We start from the raw sequence: 16,237 nt of genomic DNA, 5'->3' as shown, positions 1-16,237 counted from the left end.
CGCTGATCGCGGTAGACGTACTATCCCGTCCCCGGTCATACGGGCCCGGGTACCGTGGACGGGATAGTACGTCTCATGTCAGGAAGGGGTTAATGAAAAACCATTAAAACATACAATGGTGAAGACTCTCCATATAACCTCACCACAACAGAGATGACAGACTACGCGTTTCGACCAGACGGTCTTTGTCAAAGCCATGTTTGAAATTTGCCTTAGATTAGACATATATATGTAGCTTAACGAATAAAACATCATATAAAAATCACATGATCACATGAGCCAATCCAAAAAAAACCCTATATATGTTTCCAGTATAGCCCGCAATTCACATCTATAAAAAATATTGTTCACAAGTTTCTACCCATTCTGCACCAGGATAATGAATTGGTTAAAATTTCATCATCAGGAATTAATGTGGTGTCAAGAAAAGCACCGTCTTTAGGGAGTATACTATCCCCCAGCATGTTTTCACTAACACATCACAAGCCTAAAGAAAACTGGTTAACGGTGAAGGGCTTTTACAAATGTGGTGCTAACATTTGTAAAATATGCAAATATGCCCAAATTTCTCAAGAATTCACTAATAATGATCATACTTCATGTTTTAAAATAAAAAATTATATCAATTGCAATTCTAGCAATATAGTGTATAAAATTAATTGTGAACAATGTGATTTATCCTATGTTGGTTGCACCTCGAGGCAGCTAAAAATAAGAATAAGGGAACATTTAAATGATATTAGCAATACAAATAATTTTATACGGAATGTCTCAGCAGTTTCCAAACATTTTATTGATTGCCACGCCCGCAATACATCACACCTTAAAGTTCAGGGAATAGAAAAAGTAAACCTGTCATCCCGTGGGGGAGACATCAGGCGATGCCTCCTTACTCGGGAAGCATTTTGGATATACCATTTAAATACTAGACATCCAAACGGTCTCAATAAAAGACATGATCTATTGTTGCACTATTGTTGAATTTCCCCTTTTTTTTTTTTTTTTCTCAAAAGAGGAAAAAAAAACTTTGGGTTTTTTTTTTTTCTATGTCGCTTTTGTATTTAATTACATGTGTCCAATTGGATTGGCTCATGTGATCATGTGATTTTTATATGATGTTTTATTCGTTAAGCTACATATATATGTCTAATCTAAGGCAAATTTCAAACATGGCTTTGACAAAGACCGTCTGGTCGAAACGCGTAGCCTGTCATCTCTGTTGTGGTGAGGTTATATGGAGAGTCTTCACCATTGTATGTTTTAATGGTTTTTCATTAAAGAAGATTTTAATAGCAGCTGGAGCAGAACTTTCCTTCTATGATCCAGGTTCTTACCCATAGTGTCCCACTTGGATGAGTCGGTCAGCAACTGCGGCTGCTGACCAAGTGGGACACTATGGGATGCAGTTTTTGAAGTAATGCAATTCTTTTTTTCCTATATAGATTTTGCTTTTCTCTTTTGTATATAATTATGGACATGGCTCAAAAATCTCTATTATAAAGTGCGGGTGTCGCTTTCCTGAATTTTGACAATAAGGAGGGACCATGATGTAGTGCATTCGCTGCTTCCCAATCCCAGTTCTTTGCAGCATTTATTTTATGGAAGTCCTATTGATCATAATGTTTCTCTGTCTTTCGAGAGCTCAAAATATTCAGCAGCACTGAACTTCTGTATTATGTTCTAGAAACATTATACATAAATGTATTCTCAGATGTATTAATCGAGACTGTGTTTTTCAGAAAAATGGCGGATGTAGTGAAAAGGCCACATGCAATCATACCGGGCCAGCAGAACGAACCTGTACGTGCAAGGCTAGTTATATTGGAGATGGAGTCATTTGTAGAGGCAACATCTATGAGGTACTAACAAGTCATTCGATCTGTAAATAAATGTGCCTTTCAAGTTGGTTTAGAATGGTGTACTCTGGAATTGGAGACAAAAGCTCCAGATGGCCAGCTGCATCATGGTGTATACCATCGAACAATATTCCCTAGAAAACGGATTATACTAAATGTTTATTCATTTTTCCTCTTTTTTTTCTGCATAGGAATTACGAAAAAACCCGAAGACATTAAATTTCTTTTATCTATTGCAGGTAATGTATTGTAACAAAATTATTTAAAAACGTTAAGAAAAAAAAAGTTTAGACCTGAAAATGTAAAGTGTTCATGTGATTGAAAAAGGTGACTGCTCATTTTGGACCTGATATTTAATCTGTCAACAGGTTTTTGCTACCTCACCTGATAGCAGCATGGTGTAGGGGCAAAGACCCCGATTCCAGCTACAGTATGTATGAGTCACTCGGCTATTTGCTGCAGTTTTGATAAAATCCCTGTTTTACATGCTGCAGATCTAGCAGCTCTCTGAATGCTGAGCTCTGCATAACACTGCCCATACCACTGATTGGCAGCTTTCTGTGTGCACTGTGCATAGGCAGAAAGCTGACAACCAGTGGTGGGACTGGAGATATACAGAGCTCATGAATATGGAGGACTAAATGACAGCAGATTTAAAAATCCTCCAGTAACAATATCATGTTAATAAAACAGTGATTTTATCAAAACTACGGTAAGCAGCCAAGTAAGTGACACATCACTGGAATCGGGGTCTCTGCCCTTACATTATGGGATAGCAAAAACCTGCTGGCAGATTCCAATTAAAGGGGTTATTAGATGAAAAGAAAGCTTTATTTTTCAGTAATAGCACCACACTTATAGACAGGCTGTGACTTTTTTTTTAAAAAGAGTAGCACTGTATCTCAGATAACGATAGACGGGATTTCTTAAATAATGTGTCATACTTTTAAATTGCAATGTCTGCATACACTAACATTAACCATTTACTTACTGAGCTTTAATTGTAATATCAGTCTTATCATATTGCTGATGTCTTTTTTTAGTCAAATCTCATTAATGAGCTGTCTGGATCTGGCCCATTTACAGTTTTTGTGCCAAGTAATGATGCTCTGAAAAATGACCCTCGGGTAAGGAACCGTAAATCATAGGTTATGTTAGTTTTCTATTATCTTACATACAGGCAATTTACACATTTTGCTCTTCTGTTCAGGCTAAAGAATGGACACTTAAAGGGATGATGGAGCAGGTTCTCTTATATCACATAGTGACCTGCACGCAACTCACTAGAGATGACCTCTCATCAATGACTTCCTTCACCTCGCTACAGGGTGAAGCCGTGAAGATCTCATTCTCCCAGGTAGTGTTTACCAACGTTTTCCGAATAGATGATTATCTGTACTAACATATAGTAATCCTAGGAAAGCCTATCAATGCTACTGTTTCTAGAGGGCAGATTGTCAGAGAGAAAGCATGGAAGCACAAATTACTGGAGACCGGCAGCCATAAGCCTAGCTACAGATAAAAAATAAGCTGGTTTAATGGAAATCACAGTAGACATATCCTAAAGTTTAGGATAAAATCTTTAATAGACACTCAAAGCCGTGGGCATACTACTAAGATAAATATCATAAAACCTGCAAAAGACAAAATGAGCAGAAACCCTGCTGTAACTAAATAAGTAAAAGCAAAAGTACATCTAAATAATACAGAGTTTTTAGCAATAGTGTTTTTGTTCAAAAATAGCATGAAAGCCATCCCACCACGACACGGTAACTCTGTTCGGGATAGTCCAACACTGTCTAATATTGAAAACCTTGCCTTGTGACGGCGCATCGTCAAAAGGGCGCATGCGCCGTCAAAATCATACCAGCGCACGGCCTGCGTACCCAATGCTAACGATAGGGTACGCATGTCGCATGCAGCATCTTGCGCCCATAGGAGGAGCTGACCGGAGGGGGCGCAGCAGGGGGCGGAGCTGCACGGCGGCCGTGCGCTGCGCCTCCGAACGCTAGTGTGAAACTAGCCTAACAGGTATTTAGTCAGCAGAGCATTGATTACTTTTATGCCCTACCTGCCTCAGTACTTAGTGACACCATTCTGTAACTTTACATAGTCTATAAAGTGCTCTCAGTGAGAGAAACAAAATTGGAATCTTGTGGGTATGATACCTTTTAATGGCTAACAAATAATAGTGAATGTTGTTACAAAGCAAGCTTTCGGGACTGCTTACGTCCCTTCATCAGGCTGATATGGCAAAATATTTGAAGAAACCTTATTTATATACAGTTTAAAGCACAACATTTCAATAAACAAACAATGAGCTTGAAGAGAGAATCCTTAATTAGGTAAGATTAGATAGGTAGTGTGAAAAGTTCTGTGAGATCAAAGGGCTACTTGGAGGAGATAGCTCAGATATGGTAATGGGTCATAAAACCTTCTGACAAATTGAGTCCTGTGTGAATAGAATCAAAGATTGTAATGAATTTGTGTTCCCAGACTCTCCGATGTGTCTGTGATTTAAAATTGCCTTTTAAAATGACAACTTTCATATTGCCTATGTTGTGTCCTGGATGACAGAAATGTTTAGCCACAGGTAAATGGTTTTTTTTGTCTGTAATTGTATGACGATGAGACCTCATCCTTGCTCTCAGTCTCTGTCCTGTTTCTCCAACATAGAGGCCACCCACAGGACTTATATTGCATAGAATTAAATACACCACATTGGAAGAGGAACATGTGAATGTCCCTGGGATCTTATAGTCCTGCTGTGTGTTGGGAATTTGGATTTTGTCTTTGGTCTCTATATGAATGCAGGTTTTGCATCTCCCATTGCAAGGATATGTTCCTCTTGGTGAATCTGAGGGCATTGAACTTCGGATAATGATGATTCTTAGATTGGGAGGTTGTCTGTAACATAGCAAGGGGGGGTCTTTGAATAGTGTTTTTAACCGGTCATCCTTGTGCAGGATATGGTGAAGTTTCTTAGCCATTTTTCTGAGTATTTCAAGCTGTGGGTTGTAGGTCACTACCAGAGGTACACGATAATTTTCCTCTTTTATTCTGTATTGAAGTACTTGACTTCTAGGGATCCTTGTGGCCCTAACGATCTGATCATCAATGGAGGTGGGATGGTAACCTTGATTTAAAAATGACATTTTAAGCTGGGTTAGGTGTTCATCCCTGTCCTTGGGACTGGAACAGATGCGGTTATATCTGAGGGCCTGGCTGTAGACAATGGATTTCTTAATGTGTTTAGGATGGAAGCTGTCCCATTTGAGGTATGTGGGACGGTCAATTGGTTTCCGATATACTGATGTTTGGAATGAACCATTTTGGATTTTTATGGTGGTGTCTAGGAAGTTGATTTTATGGTTGGATGAAATTTGTTGAATTTGTCATGGAAATTTAGAAGTTCTTGTTCAGGCTCAGTCCAGATTATTAATATGTCATCAATGTAACGGAAATATGCAAAGGGTTTGATGGAGCAAGATGTTAAAAAGTCATTTTCCAGTTTAGCCATGAAGAGGTTAGCGTACTGGGGTGCCATTTTACTTCCCATAGCGGTGCCGGTGCGTTGTAGGTATAGCTCCTCACCGAAAGAGCCACTGTATTTCCTAAAAACTTCCACTTTTCAATAATAACCCCCAGAGATGATCGTGGAATATTTAGGAGAGAAGAAAATTAATGGACTGATTTGTTACAATAGTGGCATCCTATTACAAGGTCATGCTTGAATTCAGTGAACTCAGAAGCAGGTTTTTATTCAGAAATGTTTCTCACAGCAGACTACGTGGCTAAGAAAAGGATTACATTCACCTGTGGCAATGGGACTGAATGAAAAACCTGAATTTAATAAGAAATGTGTCCAAATATGTTTGCTTATCCACATAGTATGTGGGTGCAGGGCCATCTACAGGTTTTTGTGAGCCACGGGCAAGAGTTTCAGTGAGCATCTTTAACACATATCACGATTCATAATACACAGATATGGCAGAGAAATATACAGTGGAGAAAATAAGTATTTGATACACTACCCATTTTGTATGTAATCCCACCTACAAAGAATGGAGAGGTCTGTGATTTTTATTGTAGGTTTGCACACACTGTAGCAGGGATTTTGCCCCACTCCTCCATACAGATCTTCTCCAGATCTTCTCCAGATATTCAGGTTTCAGGGCTGTCGCTGTGCAACACTGAGCTTCAGCTCTCTTTATAGATTTTCTATTGGGTTCAGGTCATGCTTCTTACAGTGCCACTCCTCAGTTTCCCTGGCTGTGTGTTTCAAGTCATTGTCATGCTGTGAGACCCAGCCACAACCCATCTTCAATGCTCTTACTAAGAAAAGGAGGTTGTTGGTCAAAATCTTGCAGTACATGACCCCATCCATTCTCCCTTGAATATGATGATGTCGTCCTGTCCGCTTTGCAGAAAAGCAACCATAAAGTATGATGTTTCCACCACCATGCTTCATGGTTGGGATGGTGTTCTTGAGGTTGTACTCATGCTTCTTCTTCCTCCAAACACGGTGAGTGGAGTTGATACCAAAAAGTTTTATTTTGATCTCATCTGACCACATGACCTTCATGATGGCATAGTGGGTTACTAACAGTAATTTATAAGACTGTGGTCCTAGCTCTCTTCATGTCATTGACCAGGTCTTCCCCTGTAGTTTTGTAGTAGTGCCTGGAGCCCCAGACCGAGGAAGATTGACAGTCATCTCCTGTTTCTTCCATTTTCTAATTATTGTGCCAACAGTTGTTGCCTTCTCATCAAGCTGGTTGCCTGTTGTCCTGTAGCCCATCCCAGCCTTGTGCAGGTTTACAATTTTGTCCCTGGTATTCTTAGACAGCTCTTTGGTCTTGGCCATGGTGGAGAGTGTGATTGATTGATTGAGTGTGTGGACAGGTGTCTTTTATACAGGTAACAAGTTCAAACAGGTGTAATTAATACAGGTAATGAGTGCAGCCTAAGCATAGCTGGTTCGTAGGTGATCAAATACTTATGTCATGCAATAAAATGCAATTTAATTATTGAAAAATCATACAATGTGATTTTCTGTTTTTTTATTTATATATATTTTAGATTGTCTCTTGCAGTTGAAGTGTACCTGTGATAAAAATTACAGACGTCTCCATTCTTTGTAGGTGGAAAACTTGCAAAATTGGCAGTGTAGCAAATACTTATTTTCCCACTGTAGGTAGAGTACAGTATATAATAAATAACTACCCATGCTGTATCCTAAATAAGCCCTACACTGTGTCCCAGAATAATTAATTGCCCATCACTGTGCTTTTTGCACAAAAATGACGCCACATTGTCTCTCTTATGTTACATAGTGTCCACACTGTCCCCGCCTATATGGTATTCCCATCATACTGTTTCACTTTTTTACTTTGTCAGGCAGGTCCTATTTAAGTGATTTCTTGATTGTGAACAGGTGTGGCAGTAATATAGCCTGGGTGTGGCTAGGGAGTTTGAATTCATCTTCCCAAAGAAGTGATAAACCACAGTTAATTTATATTTAAAGGGAAAGGGCAATCACTTTAATTAATTTTTCCTTTATTAATAAAGACCTTCATTTAAAAACTGCATTTTGTGTTTACTTGTGTTATTTTTCTCTAATATTTAAATTTGGCTGGTGATCTGAAACACTTATTGAGAGAGACAAACATGCAAAAGAATATGAAATCAGGAAGGGGCAAACACTTTTTCACACAACTGTATATACACACAGTGCCTTGAATAAGTATTCATATCTGTGAACTTTTCCACATTTTTTCACGTTACACCCACACACTTAAATGTATTTTATTTGGATTTTATGTGATATACCAACACAAAATAGCAAGTATTTGTGAAGTGTAAAGAAAGTGATACTTCGTTTTCTAATTATTTTAAAAATGTAAATCTGAAAATTGTAATGTACATTTGCATTCCACCCCCCTAAGTCAATTATTTATAGAAACGCCTTTTGCTGCGATCACTGCCGCTAGACTTTCAGGTTATATCTTTGCCAGCTTTGCACATCAAGAGGCTGACATTTTTGCCTATTCTTATTTGCAAATAGACTTGCTCTTCATCCAGTCTCACTGAGGTTGTCTGTGAACAGCAATTTTTTAAGTATTGCCACAGATTCTCAATGGGATTTAGGTCTGGACGCATGCATGCAACTCCTGTCAGGAGCAGCCGAATAAGCTTGGTGCAAAACCAGCCCTAACACGTTCACTCGGGGTGGTAACGAGTACCGCATACACACAGACATCACATGAAAGTGATCATGTGCGCCTCAGAGATCCTTTTATAGACTAGGCCAGTCAGAAAGGACCTTACTCGTTGACCAATCTGGACCCGCCGCAGGACCTGAGCAGCTGATGACTGACCACCAATGGTAGGTCGCCATCTCACGAGCATGCTCAGTAAGGCGAATCCTGGACTTAGCCTCAGGAGAGACTGCTCGCCGCTGAGTATTGCCAGTTACTATAGCTGATCCTGGAGAGGCAGCAGTAACCAAGCGCTCAGCCTGAGTCTGAGCAAGATGCTGAGACCGACGTCTTTGCTGAGCAGCATTCACTGTGGTTGAGGCCAAATGGGAGACCGCAGAAGACAAGGCTTGGGATCCATCCTGTGCAGAGGGAGAATCCTGGCACCTAACACTAGAGGGGGCTGAATACAAATTCACATCACATATTTCTATTTTTAAAATATTGTATTTAGAAAGTATCATTTCCTTCACACTTCACAAATACTTCCTACTTTATAATGATATACCATATAAAATCCCAATAAAATACATTTAAGTTGGAGGGTGAAATGTGAATAAAGTGGAAATGTTTATGGGGTATGAATCCTTTTTTTAGGCACTGTATATATTTATATATAGATATGTTATATATACTTATATGTCCAGTTGTACACATTTACAGTATATATGATTGTACTAGATTATGGCCCGATGCTATCGCATCGGGAGGATGCGATGGCATCACACCTCTTGCCATGTTAACCCTCAACACACACACTCCTCTCACCTTTCACCATCTCCACTCACTCTTTTACTCCACATACAACCCCTTCTCTCACTCCGTCTCTCATACTCACGCCGTCATCGCAGCTGCTCCACGATCCCCGACATCTTCTTCCGCCGGCGCCATCCTGGATCCAGACGTTGTCCACGCCGGCGACATGTTCTTGCGGCGACGCCATCTTGAGTATCGTGAAATCCCGCGATACTCAAGATGGCATCGCCGGAAGACCATGTCGCCGGCGTGGATGACGTCGGGATCCAAAATGGCGTTGGCGAAATCTCGCGAGTTTTCGCCGACGCCATTTTGGATCCCGACGTCGTCCTCACCGGCGACATGTTCTTGCGGCGACGCCATCTTGACTATCGCGGGATTTCGCCGATCCAAAATAGCGTCGCCGCAGGAACATGTCGCCGGCATGGATGCCGTCGGGATCCAAAATTGCGTCGGCGAAATCTCGCGAGATTTCGCCGACTCCATTTTGGATCCCAACGTCCTCCACGCCGGCGACCTTCAATTTTTGTGCTGCTTTTTCCCTTTTTTACACACACACACACACACACACACACACACACACACACACATACATACACACACACCCACATTGAGCTTTATATATTGTGTGTGCGTGTGTGTGTGTGTGTGTGTGTGTGTGTGTGTGTGTGTGTGTGTGTGCGTGTGTGTGTGTAAAAAAGGGAAAAAGCAGCACAAAAATTGAATAGACAAAGCGGGTGCAAGCCTTCCAGGCATACACGAAACACCAAAAATAGTTCTCAAGAGGAAAGCAGCACACGAAAAGAAATCCAGTCAAAGTGCTATTTATTAGCCCATCTGGCTAGTTGCCCATACAGCGACATTTCGGTCCTGGGAGTTGTGGACCTTTCTCTGCTTGAGAAAGGTCACAGACTCCGCAAACAAACACATGTGGCCTGTCCGGGTGCTATTCAGGAAATTCGTGCAACACCCAGGCCACCAGGTCCAAGGTCTCACCATGTGCTCCAGGAATCCGATCCTACTCCCAGGATCTTCCAACACAGACCTTCCAGGACCGTGCACCTTGAACCATTCAGGTACACACACTCTCTCCATGTGACCAGACCTCAGTCACATTATATGGTTGTAACCACCCCCATGGATGGGCGGTGCAGGTGTGGTTAGTCAATTCCCGCCCAGCTCTCTGACTAACCCTATAAGCCCCTCTTAAATGTAATATACAACAAATAATTGTGGAACTAGAAGTCCCAGCATAACCATATCATTTTGGCTTACAGCGCATAGAACCTCTGCGCACATACCTGCCATTTACAATAATGCCAGTCCCTAATTTACCATCATCATAATTATGCCTCCAAGCGCATCCTGAAGCGCATACACAGCACCCCCTAGCTGTAACAGAAGTTACTACATCACAATATATATATGTATACACACTTAACTTAATAAATTATATATTTTATAAAGTGGCTAAATATCAAATTAAAAATTAAAATTGACCTTAAAACTTTTACAGATCTTGAGTTATAAAGTAAGTTCTTCCATTTCTGAAGAAAGCCAATAGCTTATTTAAAGATAGTGGAATTTTAAAGTGGAGTCCTTCACTTATTCTACCGCACTTTCTATTTTCTATTCAGAACACCTTTTTTTTAAATGAAGATATAAGAATCATGGCAGATGAACAAATGTTAGCCCTCACAAATGGTGTTGTGCACTTCATTGATAAAGTACTTGTTCCCAAGAAAATGCAAGATAGATCTGAGAAAACTATGGTAAGTACTGATTGTGTGCAGCAATATAATATGGATTATGTGAGTGATGTAGCTGATCTGTCAGTACATTCCCCACAAGGGTGTTGGAGGCGGCAGTACTTGTATAATGTTTCTGATGCATATGGGACATTTAGTTTCTATTTAAGTGTTCCAATGTCATAGATATATTCCTTTATGCGCGAGGTGAGTATTCATCAACCACTGAGCGGATTCCCTCACATCCAGTATCAGATTAATCCGCATCACAGCGCCATTATGGCCATGCATTTAGTTTAAGAAGCTAAATCCTGCTGACAGGTTAAATCCTGCTGACAGGTTCTTTTTATGGCCCACTGTACATAGCAATCAACAGGTCTAACGTTAGAAACCTCACGCAACCCAATGAAATTGATGGCTCAAGACACTATGTAATACATTGATGTGCTGAGACTGCCAGAGTTATATCTGCATGGCAATCTCAAATGCAAACTGAGGACTTTGAAAGATTCCACCGGTGTTACATCTATTGTACACAAAATTAATGTAATAATTTGCCTTTTTTCCCACAGGATAATTTAAAAAACATTGCAGATACAAATGGATACAGTTCAATGTTCAAGTTATTACAGGTATGTTATAGGGAACATATCTGCTTTGGTTTTCTTTTCAGGTTCAAGTACAGATATAATAACACCTACTGTCTACTGTACTTTAGTAGTAGAGTAATTTATGATAAAGAAACAGAAAATGTAAAAAATGTGTACACCTCATGCAGTGTGATAGTATCAGATTGATACTTATACAGTTGTACATTCCGGTAAATCGGATTTTGTGTGGAATATATATCTATATGGGATTATAAAGCATATTTTTTTATCTCTTCAAATATATAGAGCACTGGTAAAAGTTTTGCTATATCTTAGCTGTTGTCCGTTCTTGCATTAAAATCATGTTTATTTTAATATGGAGATGTAAAGAAATCTGACCCTAGGGGAAACAGAAGGTCAGTCAGTGAATGGTGTCAGGGTACCCCTATACTGATTACAATATTCTCCAATCCCACCAAAGTAGTGTTGTGTACCGGCAAAGAACAGGAACATTTCTAAGCCCATTTACAAAGCATTATTTGGGTCATGGGTGCATTAAGGGGAATGCGATAACACAAAATGGCCTGTTGTTTTGTATATTATGTATTTAAACTTTTTTTTTTCAATTTTACACATTTTCACCTTTTTATTAACTAAAAAATACTAACTGGGTATATATTTTTCATTTTGCAAGTGCATCAAGATTTTATGTTCACTCAACTATCAGAAAAGTAAGGACACCGAATAGGACATTTTTCCTTGCAGATTGTCTGAATGTTTATACCTGGTCAGTCTAAAGAATATCGAATGAAACCATTTCTAATTGGCAGGAGGCGGATATCATGAAGTTCATAGATGATCCAGTACATCAGCCAGTCACTGTGTTTCTGCCATCAGACCAAGCAATAAAAATGTTACCCAAGGAGCAAAGTGATTTTCTATATAATAATCAGAACAAAGATAAGCTGGCACAATACTTAAAGTATCACATCATTAGAGATGCCAAGGTAAGATACGGTAGATAGATTTTCAGTGTGTAAATGTCTTATTCCGGTGTCCCAATAGAGACTTTGAGGCTTCCTAAAATAATACTGCAATTTTTATGCTGGATTTTTCAAGAACCCTCATAGTCACTTGAGCAAAGAACAAAATACCACCGATCATGAAGTGATAAAATATCTTAAAGCTATGCCAACTAGAGTTGGTGCGAATTGATTCCCAGACCAGCAACCAGATCATAATCTAGGACTGGAGGATGGGAGCACTGGGAACCGCCTCTTAACATCTCTGGCATCCGCAGCTCTTCTTTTGCAGGCCTGGCATGGTGTGACCCACATGATGTTAGGCGCCGAGGTTCTCCCACTGCACAGGGGGAATCTCAAGCTATGCCTCTGCGATCTCCCATTCCTCTACGGCCACAGAGGTCCATGCTCAGCAGAGACGTTGGTCCCAGCGTCTTGCACAGGATAATGTTAGGCGTCTGGTTACTACTCCAGGCTTAGCTATTGTACACCATGCATGAGTCAGTAGCGAGCAGATGCTCCTGGGACAAAGTCCTGCTTTTCTCCTACTGAGCATGCCCCTGGGACGACCTTTCATTGGAGGTCGGAGGTCACATGCTCAGGTCCTATTGCAGCTCGGATTGGGCCATCAGGAAGGTCCCGGAAGGTTGCATCTATAAAAGGATCGCACAACTGCACTGCCGTGCGCTTATATAGAAAAAGATTAGACCATGTGGCGTGAGTGTTGTATGCATGTATGAATATCTCTGGTGAATGACTCATTATAAAACCCCTACCCTTGGTACGCATGTGTTGTGTAGCCTAGCCTGCTAGTGCCCAGGCTGAGGTCCAGGTAGAGGCAGAGTCAAAGACTGGCATCAACATCCACCGGTGGCTTTGTCTGTACGCCACGGTGCACATAATCTGCACTCCTTGGTGGTCAGTGTTCATTAGAGTTGTCCGCAGGTGCGATGCCACACGCTCAGTAGGTCTAGAGGGACTCAGACCTCGTGTCCTTGGGGCTGAGTTCTGTGACCATATACTGAGCACTCTCTTGCCGAGTGCTGTGAGTTTTAACAGGCTCCGGCATTTATGTTCCGCGGTACTGCGGCTCTGTGACGTAACAGAGTCCGCTCCTGTTCACACCGGGTGACGTTAACCCGCGTGTGACCTTTTGCATACCATTATATACATCCGCCATTACTAAGCAGCAGTTTACCACCTCTGCACGGTGGACCCCGGGCTGCGAACACACCTTGCTATCATTTTATTATTTGGTGCGTTCCGCCAGCCCTCACACATGATCTCGATTATTGATCTCGCCCCTGGATTAGGTCCTGGGAATTGATTCAGTCTAACTCTGATGCTATCACTTCTAATCTCAAGGCAATCCCTTTAATTTAGTGTATTTCCATTCTTCCCCAGAGTTGTAAAACAGAGACCTATGACATGATTAATTTTCCACTATCCTAATAATAGTTGACACTCCTTAGACGACTTCTATAAATCTTGACACTACAAGACAAAATCAATGCTTGGATTGTAATATGCTTTCCAGTCAGATGCATCTAAGATGTATTTTTTCTATTAATAGATTGATGCTTATGACCTTCTCATTAGAGGATCAATGAAGACACTACAAGGCTCTGATCTCAGCATAAAATGTGCTGATCAGGATTCTCCAATTGTAAGTGGATGACATTTTCTATTTTTATGTATTTATATTAACATCATGTAAATGGACATACCGTAGCTAACCCCTTCACGGCATTTGAAGTACGTATATGTCATGGTCATGCGACGACCATGTTTAAGGGTATGGTGATCGCATGAAGGTGCCTGCTGTTTCTGACAGCAGGGCACCGAGACTCGCCGCAACAGGGGATTTTGCCGCCCCCCTGCATCTACGATCGTGGTCTTGGCTGTTCAATTATGAACAGCCCATGACGGCAATTTCAATGTTTAGGCAAATAGAATTGCCTGAAACATCGATGTCCAGCTATGATCGGCGCTATAACAGCACCGATCATAGGTTGGAGCTAGGGAACAGCAGCGCCACCAACCCCAGCACTGATTGGTGCGATTGGACGATGATGTTCGATTGCACCAATCAGTGAGCAGGAGCATAATTTGACCTCTTGGTGACCCCCTCATTGCAGCTTGGAGACATGTATGGAGCGGTCACTGTGTTGTTCTGCTGCTGAACTGCTGGACCTTCTTCTGTTGATGCCGCTGCTGCTGATAGAAGACTAGAAGAAGACGATCTGTTCCTGTCCCCTTCTTCTTCTGAATGGGAATTGGTGCACCCACAGCTGGATACGGGTTATCACCTCTACATGAATAACCTCTACGTGTATAAACACCAGCATCCCACTTTTCAAAAACCCTCTCTGCCAGAGCTACTACGGCATGAGGTACTGTGCTCAAAAGCCAGAAAGACCTTCCTAGTATGGTAATTGGGCAGCTGCTCAGAAATAATGAGAGCAGAGCCCTATGTAGTGACAACACATTGGTGGTCAAGTTTAAAGACAATGGGGATGTCATTTTCTTGACCATCAAACATGGTAATGGCAGCACCCCTACCGCTGTAGGGCATACGACTACACAGGTCCCAAACCAGAGTGTGTCCTGGGGTTCAATAAGTACATGGGGGGAAAGTCGATCTCTTTGATCAAGTCCTCCAGTGCCATGCGGAAGGCTATGGTGTGGTAAAAAAAAGCTGGCCTCACACATTGTACAGATGGTAATGTATAACGCTTATACTTGGTACGTAAAGTATTCAGACCCCTTTAAATCTTCACTGTTTGTTTCATTGCAGCCATTTGGTAGATTTAAAAAAAGTTCATTTTTCTCTCATTAATGTACACTCTACACCCTTATCTTGACTGAAAAAAACCCAGAAATGTAGAAATAGATGAAAAGCCGGCAATTCATCTGCCGCATACAGTAAAATCACAGCGTGGCAGGTTAGAATAGATAGAATAGATATATACCCAGAGAATATATAGATGTGTAAAGATCTCACTGATTACAGATTACTGTACATGTATTTAATTATTAAAAGATTATTTTTCTGAAAAAAAAATGGCATGGCCTCCCACGTAATTTTCTTGACCAGCAGGGGGAAACATTGTGACTGGGGGCAGATGTTTATAGCCTGGGAAGGGAGTAATACCCACAGAGCTTCCCAGGCTGTTAATATCAGCTCACAGCTGTATACTTAGCCTTTACTGGCTATTAAAATGGGGTACCCCCCAAAAAAACTTAGGGTCCCCCTATAACTAATAACCAGAAAAGTCTATGCAGACAGCTGTGGGCTGATATTAAAAGCCTAGGAAGGAGCCATGGATACTGGACCCCCAGGCTAAAAACATCAGCTCTCAGCTGCTCCAGAAAAAGCGCATCTATAAGATGTGCCAATTCTGGCATTTGGCCTCGTTCTTCCCACTTGTCCTGTAGCAGTGGGAAGTGTGGTGATAGTTGGGGGGATTGATGTCCTGTTGAAGCGCTTTGGTAGCGCTAAACGGCCGTTGTCAGCTGTTTTCTCCCCTCCTTTATCACTCCCCCGCCGACATGTACAGCATGTACTAATAAACCCAGCGATATTTCATCAGCTTCAGGAGTGCGGTCTTTCTTTTCTTCCTGGAAATATTCAACGTTGTGGATCTCCAGACCAGCACCCACAGCTGCCAGCATTGAGTGCTCCAGATACCACACACCACTAGAAGTCATATGGTAACAGCGGTGCCATCTGCATTTTTTCTTTTTATACATTATTATTGGATCAGTCTATTTTCTGCCTGTGTTTGTGCCTCATCTTGCCTCACCGACAATATATGTTTGGGGGCTATCTATTTCTTTGGGGTTCTACTCCAGGGCAGTTTAAATTTCACCTTTCTTGCTTTAATCTTAGTTAGTTCTCCAGCTGTGCCGAGGCATCTAGGGCATCGTAGGTACGCCCCACGGCTAATGCTAGTTGTGTTGCTAGGATTAGGGGTCCGCAATCTGCTAAGTTACCAACCTTTC

The 16,237-nt window shown here is 41.3% G+C and overlaps 1 protein-coding gene across 1 annotated transcript in view; it reads left to right on the top strand.

Annotated features, from left to right (window-relative positions):
• Positions 1-16,237, top strand: part of STAB2 (stabilin 2) — a 335,756-nt gene that overhangs the window by 252,116 nt on the left and 67,403 nt on the right. Inside the window, exons 45-52 of the mRNA XM_073575159.1 lie at positions 1,740-1,859; positions 2,048-2,095; positions 2,900-2,983; positions 3,067-3,213; positions 10,510-10,644; positions 11,193-11,252; positions 12,041-12,217; positions 13,806-13,898. Of these exons, the coding sequence (XP_073431260.1) occupies positions 1,740-1,859; positions 2,048-2,095; positions 2,900-2,983; positions 3,067-3,213; positions 10,510-10,644; positions 11,193-11,252; positions 12,041-12,217; positions 13,806-13,898 (864 nt within the window). The remainder of the gene's footprint in view (positions 1-1,739; positions 1,860-2,047; positions 2,096-2,899; positions 2,984-3,066; positions 3,214-10,509; positions 10,645-11,192; positions 11,253-12,040; positions 12,218-13,805; positions 13,899-16,237) is intronic.

The sequence above is a fragment of the Dendrobates tinctorius genome, unplaced genomic scaffold, assembly GCF_039654945.1.
Source record: "Dendrobates tinctorius isolate UK_male_01 unplaced genomic scaffold, ASM3965494v1 ptg000043l, whole genome shotgun sequence".
NCBI classification, from domain to species: domain Eukaryota; kingdom Metazoa; phylum Chordata; class Amphibia; order Anura; family Dendrobatidae; genus Dendrobates; species Dendrobates tinctorius.
Note: the sequence above shows the minus strand (reverse complement) of the source record. Positions and strands in the feature narration are given on the sequence as shown.